We start from the raw sequence: 15,770 nt of genomic DNA, 5'->3' as shown, positions 1-15,770 counted from the left end.
TACGAGGTGGTGGAAGAGGAATACAGTTTCAAAGAGTTCCACTTGCAATTATTCACAAAATAAAAAATGCTGGAAAGAAAACACATCCCTTTTCTGATGAATAAGAAGGAATACAAATATTATTTATCCTAATTCTGAAAGTCATACAATGATTTCTCAAGAAAATTTAAATTACTAGTTTGAACAAAGACTTTATAAGGGCATGTTCAGAACTATTGACTGCAGTATCTGGGTACTGATAGACTGATCATCTAGGGTAACTCGAGAACTGTTGTGAACTGGCTGAAGAAGGGAGAGAAGGGGTGACATGGCATCTGAGGAACGAATTCAGGCGATTTAAATGGCTCTCAAAGACACGACAATCTGGGTTAAATGGTTGAGGAGAACTGCAAACAGCCTGGCAGATGGTCTAGCTAAGCAAGGGGTACTTTGGTAGACGAGTGAATAGATGCCAGTTACAATGGGTGGTTATTTTCCAGGAGAGTTGAATGCTACATGTAATCTGGTAGTAAGACTAGCCTATGGGGGGTGTGGCACAAATTTATTTCATTGTCTATAATTCCTTCTACACATGTAAGATAATTTATATTTGCATGGGAATGACTGGTAACTAATAGATGCAGTGTGCAACTGGGCATTGAGTGCGAAGAAAAACATGAAGGTCAGCGGGGGAAGCCTGGAAAGAGGGAGGGAAGGTCAGTTCCTGTGAGCAAAAAGATGGAAGAAAGTGTTGAAGGTGGAAGCGAAGACTTTCATCTTGGAAGAAATCTGGACTAGAAATGGACTCTCTCTAAAGATTGTAGAATTGAGGAAAGCTTCTTTGCTTCTCGAAGGAAGGGCGGTACCATGGTTCCAAGGAGTTCTCGATAGAGCTAAAATAACAGAAAAATCAAGGGAGTGGAGGTGCTGTCTATTGGAACAGAACAGGAGGTACGTGGCTGAAAGAAAAGAGAACAAGTACGGGAGGTTTTTGGGAGTGCAGGAACAGTTTGGTGCGGGGCTGAAGCAGTTTACCTGTTTCCCTGAAGGAAGGGAGGCCTCGGGATGGGACCAGTTAGCAGAAACAATTCAGGAGTTTATGGCGGTAACTAATGAAAGGGAAAGTGCCCTAAAAGATGGTCAAAAAATTAAGGAACAATCTGAAGGGCAGTCAGGGAAAGTTTTCAGGGAGATCCCAGGAGAGGAAGAGATGGGGACGGAAAGTAAATTGCAGATTGATGCTGGACTAGGTTTGGTGAAATTGTAGGTGAACAAACCTAAAGAGGATTGGCAGCTTAAACTTGTCCTCTCAGTAAACAAGAAGGTAAAAGATTGGGAGAGACTAGGTGAAGAAGTCCGACAGATATTGAAGACTACAGAGGTGTTGCAGATTTCTCCCTTTGACGACCACAAGGCTGTAGTGTATTTTCAGGGGATTCCTCTGGATTTTGCTACTGTTTCGGCTGTAACAGAGCAAGGTGTGGTGGTGTTGGAGAAATGTACAGTTGGTAGAACCCAAGGTCTTTGGAAGATGGAGGTATTCAGGAAAGTTGCGAAGCTATGTGGAGGCGAGATGGCTTCCTTTGATGCTTCCAACCTGAGTGCCGTGCAGATTAATGTAGCTGGAGCAAAGCCAGAGATTATCCCAAGGTCTTTGGATTTAACTTCAGATAATGTAGAACTCAGGGTTTGGATTGCAACTTCTACAGAAGCTAGATGGTGGAGATTGGGGAGGAGTGGGGAAGACGAAGATGACGTGGCCTCCAAGGTTCGAGTTCACACAGGGAAGGAAACTGTAAAAGCAAGGGATGGAAAAGCAGTACCCCAGTCTTCCACTTTAACTGGCAAATCAGAGGAACGGACTGGGACTTTTGCTCAGGTAGTAACGTCCAAAGGTGGAGAAAGTCTGTCAGAAGACTTTTTGAATTTGAACAAGTGTCCAAAGGTGGAGGACAGGTGGAGGTAGATTGGAACAGAAACCAGGTGGATTGTCATTTGATATGGCCCAGGCCTGCAGTCAGGGAACCAATACTAAACTTTTAAAAAGACTGGGTTAGGTTCAAAATTATTAGGATGGGCCAACGGTAGAAGTGAGGGGTACTGGTGGGCCCAGTCTTAAACTTAAAGTGGATGGGCCTGGAAATAAGACTCCAACAGCAAGTAAGCCCATAGATAAATCAGGTGACCACTTAAATAGGCACGTGAGGTGGAACAAGGTTCAAATTCGCTGTGGTATATCTTCGTCCTCTTCAGATTGGTCTGCAACTGGCTCGAAAGAAAAACGTTTGTCTGGTCCGACTTTAGCGTGGCAGCCAAGACTGGTCTCTTACTCCACTAGCCTAGATAAACCTAATCTGAGATATAATCGCACGAGGTTAGAAGAGGAGGATTCTGCTTCAGACTGGGTAAGTGTAGATGATGAGTCTCTGAAAGAGGAGTTGCATGTTGAAGAGTCCAGCTATGGTAGTATACAGAGTAAATGTCGTTCAAGGTTTGGGGAGGAAGATGACCCAGGATTAAAGTTACTGTTCGATGAAGAGGCTTGTACACTTCCAGGAGAGTTGGTTCGGCCTAGAAAGGAATTGGAAAGAAAGAAAACAGGCTCGGATGAGGAGAAAACCGAAACAGGGAGAAAAGGGGATTCAATCCTTTGTAAAGACCAGGGAATGAGTGCTTGTACGGTGTGTTGGCAATCTGGTTCCTCCAAGCAGAGCTATAAGCTGCCCGCTTCCCACTGCAATCAATCCAGATCTTGATTTCGAGGGTCCTATTCCCAGCGAAAGTCAAACAAAAGGGGTTCAGGCTATTCCAGCAACTGATATTGCGCCTTCTTCCTCACAAGGTTTGGATTGTTTTCAGGTTCAGTTTTTGGTTACTAACTCTGTTTCCCCAAGTCCTGTGTGTGTCTGGCCTACAGGTGATTCCAGCCCAGCTTTAAAGTCTGCCAATTCGTTTGAGTCGGGACAAGTGACAGAGGTAGTGGGGGAGATAAATTCAGAAGCAGAAGAAGAAGAAGGGGTCAGGTAAGAAACTAGAAAGAATTGAGAAGGTGGAAGAGTCTAGTAAGAAGGTAGGAGAGCTTTCTAAGAAGAGGAAGAAAAAGCTGGGTGAGGTGGAGAGGTTGAAGAGTGGGGTGGTTTATGATAAAGCGAGTGGGGTAAGGAAGGATTGAAAAAAGGAGTAAAGAGGGTGGTTTGGTTGGGGCTACCTGAATTGTTTGTCCATGAAGTTAATAAGCTGGAATGTAAGGCGAGTGATCAAAGACTTCTTGAGAAGAGAAAAGCCAGATGTGGTCTTAATACAAGAATCAAAATTGTCTGAGGTGGACGAGAAATGGGTGAGGAGCATTTGGTCAACAAGAAATTTGAGTTGGGCCTTTGCACAATCGTGGGGAGCTTCAGGGGAAATTATTACTTTATGGAGAAATGAAGACAGGGAGTGTGAAGAAGAATTAATTGGGAACTTCTCGGTGTCAATAAAATTGAAGAGAAAGGAAGATGGGTGGGCTTGGGTGCTAACTAATGTCTATGGTCCCACATCTTACTTGGTGTTTGGGTGGGGATTTCAACGTAATAAGATTCTTAAACGAATCCAATAACCCCAGTCATAGGATTACGTCTAGCATGAGGAAGTTTAATCTCTTTGTGGAGAATTTTGCATTGCGGGACCTCCCTCTTCAGCAAGCAAATTTTACCTGGTCAAACTTCCAAGAAAACCCTACCTGTTGTCGATTGGATAGGTTCCTCTTTACAGTGGATTAGGAAGCTGAATGGGGGATTTTAGGTGTTACAGCATTGCCGAGACCTATTTCAGATCATTGCCCAATCAGGTTGTCTCAAGAAAGACTAGATGGAGGCCCGTGCCCTTTTAGGTTTGAAAATATGTGGTTACTTCATCCAGAGTTTCTAGCTAAGGTAAAAGAATGGTGGAAAGTGGACCAAGTGGAATTTCGATGGAAGGGGTATAGGTTTTACAAGAAACTACAACTCCTGAAAGCTAGACTCAAGATTTGGAATAAAGAGGTTTTTGGTAGATTAGAGCAAAGGAAAGTGGAAATCGGTCAGAGAGTGTAGGAGCTAGATGGACTAGAAGCTGAAAGAAGGTTGGGGGAAGAGGGTAGGGTGGAAAGATGGAATTTGAAACAGGAACTGAAAGATCTTCTTAGGAAGGAGGAGATAAGTTGGAGGCAAGAATCCAGGTGCAAATGGCTAAAGGAAGGGGACATCAATACAAGGTTTTTTCATTCGTTGGCAAATGGGAGGAGAATGAAGAATTCTGTTTCAAAATTGGAGTGGGATGGGCAATTGCTGACAAGGGAAGATGATATAGCTCAAGCTTTGGTTAATCACTTCAAATTAGTGTATGACAACCCAGGGAGACCGAGTGAGAGCTTAGAGGACTTGGAGTGGAGGGTGGAAGATAGTGTCTTATTGGAATCTTTGGAAAGAAGATTTGGGGCCCAAGAAGTGAGAAATGCGATCTTCTCCATGGGTCGAGCTAAAGCTCCTGAGCCTGATGGTTTTTCGATGGCCTTCTATCAAGATTGTTGGGAGATAATTAGAGAGGATTTGTTGGAGGTTTTTGAAGAGTTCTATGAGAGAGGCAAATTTAACTCGGGAGCAAATGCAACTTTTATTGCCTTGGTTCCTAAGAAGGACGCTCTCCAACCAAAGGATTTCAGACCTATAAGCCTGGTGGGAAGCATGTATAAGATCATCTCTAAGGTCCTAGCGCTAAGATTAAAAAAGATCCTCCCGTCTCTAATCTCACCATATCAAGGGGCCTTTGTAGAAGGAAGACAAACTGTGGATCAAATACTTATTGCCAATGAATGTGTTGAGGTGAAGAGGAGGAGAAAGGAAAAGGGGTTGGTTTGCAAATTGGATCTTGAAAAGGCATATGACGTGGTGGACTGGGACTTTTTACTAGAGAGACTACAAGGGAGTCTTTTTTGGGCAATGCTGTAATGTTTGATGTTTATTGGATCAACCTTTTCTAATAAGGGTTGAATTCTGTATTTCAGGTTAATTTATCTCTAATGAAAGTTATCGTTTCTGATAAAAAAAAAAAAGTATAACATCAGGAATAAAGAAGTAAAGAACAACAAAGGAATGGAGAAAGGCAACTAAAAATTGCATGCACATCAAATCAAAGGAGCAACATCAACTAGAAACATTTATAGAAAGAATAGCATATTTCTGTATCTCTAAACGAAGCACATAGATTCACACAAAAGGTTTTGAAGTTCTGTAAATATGTAATACTTCAAAAGGAAAACAGATAAAAAAGATGAAAGAGAAAGAAAAGCTCATTATATATATTCATTTAACAAAACTTACGCTGAGCAAGATGGAAAACGAGATGAGAGTTTTAAAAGAGCAACCAGACACATGGCACGAGTGGTGATATCTGATGTATGGCGCTTTATGGCAATCTCTACAACATCCACCGCATCAGATTCTGTTACCTGATATGGAAAACTCAAGTTGGTCCTACTCATTTTCAGAGAAATGCATACATTAAGGGACAAGTAGAAAAAGGACATAAAAATAGCCCACTGGAACAACATGCTCATGCAAGAAACTAGCACTCCTATGTTGCAAATGATTGGATAAATTTTGCGATTCACAAATTAAACATTAAATAAATTCTAATATGATCAACCACATCAATTACAAGATGCACTCTACCATATGCTGTGCATAAAGGTGACAGGTTGAAAAATAGAAACCCAAATTATTACATGTGTATATGTCATATTCACATGAACTTGAAACCAGTTGCTTAAACCATCATCCAATCTCTATTTTTGAGAGATTTTTACAAACAGAAATAATCTCATGATTTAAATTATAATTCACAATTTGATTAACCTTCTCTGTGATTTAAAATATGACTGCAATCAGAATATTTTCTCTACCTAACTTTGGTGAATTGATTGGTAATCTGGGCCAAGAAACGATGACATCATTGCCTTGGATAAATGCTACATGTGGAGTTTTTCTCATTTTTAGCTTGACACCATTGATGTAAAGGATTTTTAAGTGTCAAACAGTAAAGGACATGTGGAGCTTTCTTTGTCTTCATTTTGAAAATGAGTTGTCAACTTCTAGGGTTCCAACTCATTGCAATTCAAGAACGGCCAAATGTAGGCAGTGAGGAGAAGGTCACTACACTGGAGAACCATTGATGTTTTGTTTCTTTAGGGGAATAAGGGAAAAAAGTAAAATATGAGTTTTTTAGGGGGAAACAGTAAAGTCTCCAAGCATATTCAGAGGCATTTGCAATACAATTATAGGGTGGGCTTTGATTTAGAAAGAGTTTAAGGACATAAAGAGAATTGATATCAAGAATCAGTGGAATAAGATTGTGAAGCATCGACAATATACTTGACTGTATTTGTTGTAGATTCTTTGCTCCTAGGAAGTCATCTTGCTTGTATGAAGGATCTGTTTTCCAGTCTATTTAAAGATCTTTACTCATGCATATTAGTAAAGTTGCCTTTCTTTCCAATCAATAACAGAACTTTATTAGCAAATTAAAAAGAAACATATACAAGAAGAAATGGGAGAGGAAAACTCTCTTAACCCTCCCTCGAAAGAAACAAACAACCTTCTTCATTAGCAACTTTCAATAATCCATTCTCCTCCTTTTACAACCAGCTTTGAGTCACCTTCAACCATCAGCTTTCTTATATTAAGTTCCTTAGCCCTTTTTATACCTTCCATTACTGTCATCACCTCAGCTCTAAGTGAATCACCTTCACCAATAGAGCCTGAGAAAAAAAGCAATAACTTTCCCTTCCTCAATCCTGAAAACTCCAATGCCTGACGGACCTGGGTTGCCTTCATTGCTTCCATTGAAATTCAGCTTAATGTAAACCACAAACTAGTAGAGACCAAAAGTGGTTAAGAACAGTTTAGAGGGGGGCTGAATTCGGCACCATTAAAATGGCATCTGGGTTTCTACCTTCATAGGAAATGAGAAACACCAGTCCTACCAAGTTATTTCTTGAAGGCCCAAGTTTGCCCTAGGAGGGAGGGGGTTGGTCCACTACAAAGCTCATAAACAATAAAATTAGGGAGAAGTATGCACTTACAGTAATTGGATCCTCTTTGTCAAGCATCCCAATACCATTGACCAGCATTTCCCCATATTCCCCAATGCACCAAACCGCCACTCGAACAAGAATTTCCTGAGAAGAGAATTAAAATAAACCTCTCAAAGCAAATGTAAACGGAAAGAACGCCCTCTTGATCAGTAAAATGCTAAAATATCAATGAGAACATTATTGCTCATAAAAAAAAAAAAAAAGATAGATAGACCAAACTCTTAGAGTCTGAGAGCCCGTTTGGCGCATCTTTTTGAGAAGATCTTGTAGCTCTGACAGTCAAAAGACGCATTGAGCTTTTGACATAAGATCTGGGCAGCCCGAAGACAGTTTGGCAGATATACATCTTTCCGTACGTCTGCCCGCGTCTTTCCGCGCAAGATTAAAACGCGAAAGACGCGGGAAGCTTCATTTGAAGCTTCCCAAAATCAGCCTGAAATGGGCTTCTCGCGTCTTTTGGCAGCTAGATCTTCCGCGAGCCAAACGGGAATAGACCGAAAATCGGTCTTCCCGGATTGTAAACAGCCAAAAGACAGCGCGAAAAGACGCGCCAAACAGGCCCTTAGTATATAAGCATTGCATGCATTTTAAATTTAAGTACCTGTTCACTTGATATTTGGAATGCCCTGTAAAGGGACCTTGCAGTATATCCATGGAGGTCAGATGCATTGCTTATCACAACTATAAGGCCATGCCATACTTCATCCTTCACAAAGTTTCCAGCCTAGAATCACAACAAGAATGAGTACAATTGCAACTGAATAACATACATCAGAATTAAAAGGAAAATAACTAAAAGAGAAAACATTGGAGGCCGCTTGAAACAGTTATCAGATAAAGATAAATAAAATGATTATAGTGGTTGCTTCTTCAGGAAACGGTATCTTTCTTTTGAAATTAAAAATAGAAGCAGTGATTGTAAAACTAATCTTATTATTATAGACAAAAACAATAATACAAACACACTACTATTATAAAGCATGACTTTGTACAGAAACCATATTTTCTGGTACATTAACTCAAGAGTAAAACAAAACAATAACTGAACTGAAAGTGTAACTGAAAATAATAAGAAGTCAAAAGGCTTATCCATAACCAAATGAAATGGTGTCTCACCAATCAACTGCAATGACTCAAGCTAATTGTCCATGTTTTGGCATTAATTTACATGATATAAAAATACAATAATGACACAAGTAACTTAAATGATACAATGATACCAGTAACTTAATATAAAGAAACAGTAAGGACAGTAAAAGATTTTTGGGTTAGTATTTATCTTATGCCAGCAATTTTTTAGATAAAATCAAGACATTGTGCATAAGCTTTAACAAGCATATGAGATAAAAACAGATCTGCAGTTTCTTCTTTAGCATAGGGAGAAGTAAAAAATGGCCAATATTCTGTAGCAGCAAAGTGAAGTTGTGGCCAATATGTACGTGTTCATCATAAAAGGTCAACGGGGCAGCTCAAGATGACAAGATTTTTGTAACCCATGTTTAGGAAACCAAGCAAGATTGTCCAGTAGGACCAGATTAAAATAGAACCAGAAGTAAAACTGGTAAACCAGGGCTTGGCCCCTTTCTGCTTCAATGCCCAATCTGGTTTCCAAAACGTTGGTTGTAGCAATTCAGTAGTTATTTTATTGGAAGAGAAAACTATCAAATAATGGAAAACGGAATTGAATAGGCATGGACCAACTTTGTAACCTTATTGATGTGTATTAATTATTAAAGAATAGAAGTAATGTACATGAGAAATGTGCCAAACACCCCCATAAACATTAGGCTAGCTCATGCTACCTAACCCCATAATATATTCAAAATGTTACAATCATTTAACCATGATCCCCAAAACCAGTTGCCCCCTAGTATAGTTGATTTCTGATTGCTCCCTACTTCACCGAGGCATCTGCCCAGGTATATAGACCAATAAATACATTAGAGTAGGTCACCCCTTCAGATGAGTTTGAAGACCCCCTAACCCACCCAACAAAAGAAATACAAATTTAGACCGAAAGCATGTCTGCAGAAGCATTTGGTAATTTGATTGATGCTAGGACTGTCCTAAGGCATCTATTTGGCCAGTCACTAGCTTCTAAACCATCTAAGAGGACCAATGCATGCCTTAAGCTTATTGCACCAGAAAATACAAATTGGTAAACACTTCTTAATGGCTTAGATGTTAGGGACCAGCTAAAAAGAAGGGTTGTGAAGGCAGGGTTAGCATATCCCAGAGAGAAAAAACAAAGCCATATATACAAGTATTCTTTATACATATTCCACTCACAACAAAATAAACACAATAGCCTGTCTGACACAGGAATATAAAGCTACCTAACAAGCTTCCAACATGCAGCCGAATTCACCTGATATAGTTCATTGCTTACCTCAATAAGGACCTTGAGCATCTGATCAATGTACCATACTTTCTCTGGGGAAAACCTGTGAAAACAAGGAAGAATTTCAAATAAGACCATATTATATTAAAAAAAAAAAACTATAAAAAACATTAACAGGAAAACATTGATATCATCACATGCAATGGCAACATAATTCCTTAGGTCACTGGACCTCCATGAACAGATCAAGCCGTATCCACTGTGCTAAGGAAATCTAGTACTTCTGACTTGTGAATATAGTAAGAAATGCTATGCTAGACCAATTACATTATTTTGTACACTGAACATACATAAATTCTTAGAAATTATGACAACCACATATTCAAGAATAATAAAGCCAACAATCTATCAGCATCCATATTGTTTCCAGAATAAATATTGGTTGCCTCACATCCATACTAGTAGCTAAACTGGATATCTAATTCAAATGGACACCCAAGTCAATACTTAGTGGTAGATAACCTGGAAAATAGAAGAGGAAATATCTTCACAGTGATATAATTTGTTTTTGTATCAGTTCTATGTGGCGGGCACCTCTTTCTAGTTTAATGCTTTCATCTTTTCTAGTGAACACATTGTCTCATTATTGACCGCGGAAAAAAGATAGTGCCCTTAGCATGTCCAACTATTTGAATACCATGGATTACTAGCTATATTGGTTCTCGTTAATTTTAAGGTCTAGAGGAGAAGTGGTGACAACCAGGGCCAGGTTCCATTCTTGTTAGAATGGTCTAGTCATGATAAATAAATAACTCATATAAATTATAAAGCATTATTATTACAACAAGAACAAAACTAACAAGCCATCTTAAGTTTTCCAAGTCAATAGCAAAACTGAAACATATAGAACTACAAATATCTTCAACTTACTTTTCAACAATGGAGCAAATTTTGGCAGTAAGGTCGCCCTTGAATTCCTGATCACTTACTTCCAGATAATCAATGAGTTCTTTTGTCAAGGGCTTCACATTGCTGTCATTCACTAAAAGAAAAACTAGCTCAAGAGCCCTCTTCTTAATGGAAGCATCTGAATCCTGTACAACCAAATAAACAAAGCCATAAGACTTTCTAGTTGTATATTGAATGTTTCAGTTTAAATAAACTCTGATGAAACATGGAATATCAGATTGGCATGGAACCATGGCAAATTCATATTCCTTTTGCAACATAAATCAATGATACAATGGTATGCAAGATAAATTATTTCCTTGTTTTAGATGCATAATGATTTAGGAAAACATTAGAACATGAGATAGACATAAAAGATAAAGCCATATTTACAATACTTGCAACCAAGTATTGAATTTCTGAGGCAGTGTCTCTTTATGAATTAGGGTTTGGAAGATCATAAGTTGTACAATATGTTTTGGGTGCTAATCTAGGTAATTATTTTTTGATAAACATGTAATATCCTCTGTGAAAAACAAAAGAAAAAAAGAAAAAAAGACTTTGATACCACCAATTGAAGGTTTTGTTAAACTGAATTTTGATGGGAATAGCCAAGGTAATCCAAGCCCTTCTGGAATTGGAGGGGTGGTGAGAGATGGAGAAGGTAAACTCATAGCACCTTTTCTGGCCCTGCAGGTATGGAGGACTCTCTCAAAGCCGAACTGCTTGCTGCAATTCAAGGGGTGCAGATAGTTAGTTAGCTAAACTTCACAAATGTGGTGATTGAAGGGTACTTGAAAGTGGTGGTAGAATGGCTAAGGAATCCTGAGTCTATAATTTGGTGCTACAGGAGTGGAATGAAAAAATTTACTTGGCTAACCAGGAATATGAATTTAAGAATGCAATGAGATGGCAGATGCTTTGGCTAAACAAGGGGTAAACAGGTCTATTTCATTCAGGGAACAGTTGTAATGTGTTTTTCTTTTGTGTGAGAGGTAGCAGCCTGTGCCTCTCTAAGGGATGATTGTAAAGATTTTACAAAAAGTTCTTTAATAAAACTCAATTTATTCATCAAAAAAAAGAAAAAGAAAAAAGACTTGTCATAATATTAAAGGAAGTGAACATACTAGAGTACTTCTTATAAAGTTGTCGGGTCTGGATTGTTATTTCGGTGGATTTACCCTTTCATTGTATTAACCAGCTTCGTAATTTAATATATTTCTGAATTTCTTGCTGATAAAAAAAAATACTACAGTACTTCTCTTCTTTTTTAGATAAGAATATTTTTGGCTATTAATTAGGAGTGCCTTTCCGGTCATTAGGTGACGGATCCAAATCACCACATATAGAATTTTATGATAACCAAACAGTTCATAGCTGGAATAACATATATTTTCCATTTACAATTCGCTCCCATGCCCAGCCACTCCCCAAACAAGACTCTGCATCTCTGCCTCATCACCCCAGTTTTTGCGAGACTGTTAGCCATGCCATTAGAAATCCTACGGATCCACCTGAACGAGCAGTTCAGGCTACTGCCTATTGCCTTTGCTTTTCTAACAGGAAACTGGTTCAAGGAGTCTCTCCTCTTCTGTACACAGCTAATAGATTTTTGCAGTATATTGATGGTGTGTTCATCAAGGATTTGGGAAGATTTTTTGGTCCCTCTTTAACATGTCTTCCATTTTGAATGAGTTTAGAGATAGCGATCATGATCTTTTAGTAAGGAATTACAGGTGCAGCAATGGAGTCATATGTACTTTGACGTTAAAACCAGAGGGATTGAAGCAACGTCGACACACAAGGCCACTATACAACTTCAAACAACGCTGAAAGAGTTCCAATGTTACCCATTTGAGTATGATGTTTATAACATATATACCGACGGTTCTTTCATGAGTAACCAAACTGCTACGACAGATTTCATTATTGTATCTTCTACTAATAAATTTGTGTCAGCAATTGGACAAAAGATGTTTGGCTAGACAGGCAGCTCATGCAGAACGATAGGTGATTATTTTTGCTCTGGAACATGCTCAAGTTTCTTAGGAGTAAATTTGTTGTATGCAAGGTTCAAAGTTCCGATACGTATCGGCTGATACGTGTCGTATCGGGGGCTTCCCAATACGCCCCTACAGTGGGTGTTTTGGGTCAGACCATGGTTCAGGGGGTAGACAGGCCTTAAAGCAACCCCTCTGAACCAGATTGAAAAAAAAAAACTAAAAAATAGGAGAAATGAGCCTCGACAAAGACCAATATGCCCCTACCGGTGTATCGGTCGTATCAATATTTTGAATCTTGGTTGCATGTACACTTTTGTATATACCAAGGAACATAAATAGTATAACCCATAAGATAGCTAGCAGATCTAGAAATATAGATGATCATAAGCTCGAGTTCACTAGTGACCCTCTGCATTGGTTAAGAAATCTACTTTGTACTTTTCCAGATGAGATTTGTAATGCTTCTCTGAGTTGTTAGGTCTTTTGCCATTAAAAAAAAATGAACTTTTAGTAAGGAGTGATGCTTCTGCTGTGGGGATGTGGATAAAATTGTAGGTTGTAATTTTACTGCAATGTGCTCTTCCAATTCCATGTAAGCTTTTCCATGACATTAGCACAGTCATCTTTTTCATTTCTCAACCATAATGAAAAAGAAAACAAGTCAGATAAAACCTCAGAGAATAAATTCTAGCCATACAACACTGCTACAGTTTTGAGTAATGATTTAGTAAGGAACAAAGCATTAAGATATGCAGTACCTTTACACACTCCAAAATCGTTGCCCGATGCCTCTGAACTGCTTGAGCATCTACTAGAACAGCTTTCATCAGCATGTTCAATGCAACATACCTGACAATGGATATTTGCACAATACATAATTGATTAATTTGAGACCAATTTTTTAAGAGATCTATACAACATTTAGAGAATATAACTGGCAAATTAGGCCATAGGCTTATTAACAGAGTTCTACAACAAAAGAAGGTAACCCATGATTACACCAGCAACAAGGGGGAAAACTTAAAATACAATAAATAGAAAGTACCACCTAAATCCTCTGGCGACTATCCAATTAATTCAGAAACAAAATAAGTGCATAATTTAATGCTCAATTTCAATAGAAAAGAATGGTGAGTTCAACAAAGTGAAACAAGAAATGTTGTTTTTTTTATCAGCAAAGTAGTTAAGCGAACAAGCTATAGAAATACAGAATTACATAAAGCATCAAGAGAGAGTCATTGCCCTACAGAATATTACAATAAAGCCCAAAATAACTGCTGCCTGTAGACCCCCTGTTTGGCTAATCAGTCAGCCATCCCATTTGCAGTCCTCCCAAACCATGTAAAGGAAGCATTGAGCTCCCTTGCTAGGCTTTCAATCTCCCTTATGGCATGCCTGTAAATCCAAGGAAGAAGGAACATTATCCCTGCTGGTACTCCAAGAAATCGCCAGTCTAGAATCCCCTTCAATCTCCATGTTTTTTAAATCAGCTTGCTTAGCAAGTTTTAGCCCCTGTAGTAGTGCTAACAGCTCAGCCTTTAGAGAATCACCCACCCCTGATGGTCCTTGTGAAACAAGAAATGTTGTTCTCAACACAAACTACCTTATTTTGGTCACATGGAAGATGCAGTTCCCACCACAAGCCTCTTGGGATCCATGTCCCAACAAATGTTTATGGTTTCAACTGTTGCATTGTGAAATGCTTAACAAGAGACAAGCTGTTGAGAAAAGGTGATGTAGGATAGGGCAGGGGGCCTACAAAGTACAAATCTAGTGGTGAGCTTTGTGGGATGAAGGGACTTTGGTGACAGTAATGATAAAGAACGGGGATGGAGAAGTGAGTAGACAGCTTGTTGTCCACCAAAGAATCAGATAGCAAGAGATTAGAAACAAGGATAACTCTTGCTGTTCGAGTAAACAACAAAGAGACAGATCAATTAGAAGAACCAAAAATCACCAAACCAAACTTTATTTCATTAAAGCAACCCTTCTAAATTGCAATGAAAACGGCTCTATTTATAGGCTCATCATAAGAACTCAGATGCCCCTTCACAGACTCCAATTTGGACTAGGAAACTGATTCAAAAGTCAAAACAACTTCCACCACTTCAAAGCTAAGACAACCCCATAGGTAGCCCATGGAAGCACTTAAATAAGGAGTCTAATATTAAACTTTTTTTTTATCATCAAAGGAGACTTTTATTTGAAATTGGATTTAAAAGTTTTACAACTTTGCGTATGGGACTAGAAGTCCCACACTATAACATATTTCTGTCCCTTTTACAATGCAGCCCAAAACAATTGTTGCCTCAAAGCCCCTTGTTTAGCAAGATAATCAGCTAGCCCATTTGCACTCCTTCTAACCCATTTGACTCTAATATTAAACTTTACTAATCTCATTAAAACTATCTTAATGTAAAGAAACCAGAAATCACTAAAAGTAGTAAGTTGTGATTTTACTATAAATAGTAGGTATAAAAGTTGCCATGAATAGTAATTTTGAGATAACAGATTAACAGTAAATTGCTAGAAAAATTAAAACCCTATTCTTAAGACACCTACAACTAGAAAATAAATTCATAAGTCAAAAAAAAAATGTTAATATACCTATCACCCAAAAATTCTGAAATACCAATCAAGAAAATTGAAATTTATGCAGGAATTAGAGAAGTGATTTATTTCTCCAAGGATTCTTTCCTTGCTCTCGTACCTGCATCAAGAGGGATGGAGATTCAACCCTCTAGCTTTGTATTTTGGTTGTCTACAAGTAAAAACCATGGAGAACATTTGTCTGTATTTTCCATTTGGTCATGCTTTGTGGAAACAATTATTTTATCTCTTTCACTGAAGTTGCTGCTGTTTGAGATCACTAATGGTTCGTTTGGTTGCTGAGAAAGGATGAGATGAGATGGGATGGGATGAGAAAGGATGGGATGAAAAGGGAATTTTTTTTTCTCAACCCTGTCACCTGTGTTTGGTTGCTGAGACCAATTTGTTCAAGGGAGAAGAAATGAAAGTTATTGGAAGCCGTTTTCTGGAAGAGGCAGGCGCTGGTGGAAGAACGATGGTGGAAGAACGGCGGTGGAAGAACAACACCAGATCTGGAAGAGGCAGATGCCGGAAGCCATTTTCTAGCAATGATAACCGTTGGACGCAGGAAGCTGGAAGCCGTTTTCTGGAAGAGGTAGATGCCAGAAGAGGCAAACGCCGGTGGAAGAACGATGCCAGATCTGGAAGAGGTAGACGCCGGAAGCCGTTTTCTGGCAATGAAAACCGTTAGACGCCAGAACCTGGAAGCCGTTTTCTGGAAGATGCAGACACCAGAAGCTGTTTTCTGATAATGAAAACCGGAGATGGCACCGATGAGTAAACCGTTGGATGGCGTCTG

General features: G+C 39.0%; 1 protein-coding gene across 1 annotated transcript in view; it reads right to left on the bottom strand.

The window, feature by feature from the left end:
- Positions 1–15,770, bottom strand: part of LOC148853967 (AP-1 complex subunit gamma-2-like) — a 62,311-nt gene that overhangs the window by 14,721 nt on the left and 31,820 nt on the right. Inside the window, exons 7-12 of the mRNA XM_088984630.1 lie at positions 13,141–13,231; positions 10,362–10,525; positions 9,480–9,534; positions 7,692–7,814; positions 7,079–7,174; positions 5,319–5,446 (exon numbers count right to left, since the gene is read on the bottom strand). Of these exons, the coding sequence (XP_088840756.1) occupies positions 5,319–5,446; positions 7,079–7,174; positions 7,692–7,814; positions 9,480–9,534; positions 10,362–10,525; positions 13,141–13,231 (657 nt within the window). The remainder of the gene's footprint in view (positions 1–5,318; positions 5,447–7,078; positions 7,175–7,691; positions 7,815–9,479; positions 9,535–10,361; positions 10,526–13,140; positions 13,232–15,770) is intronic.

Source organism: Nelumbo lutea, chromosome 4, assembly GCF_056320005.1.
Source record: "Nelumbo lutea isolate HS-2025 chromosome 4, American lotus-T2T, whole genome shotgun sequence".
Classification (NCBI taxonomy): Eukaryota; Viridiplantae; Streptophyta; class Magnoliopsida; order Proteales; family Nelumbonaceae; genus Nelumbo; species Nelumbo lutea.
The sequence above is the reverse complement of the archived record's forward strand: the minus strand, read 5'-3'. Positions and strand labels throughout refer to the sequence as shown.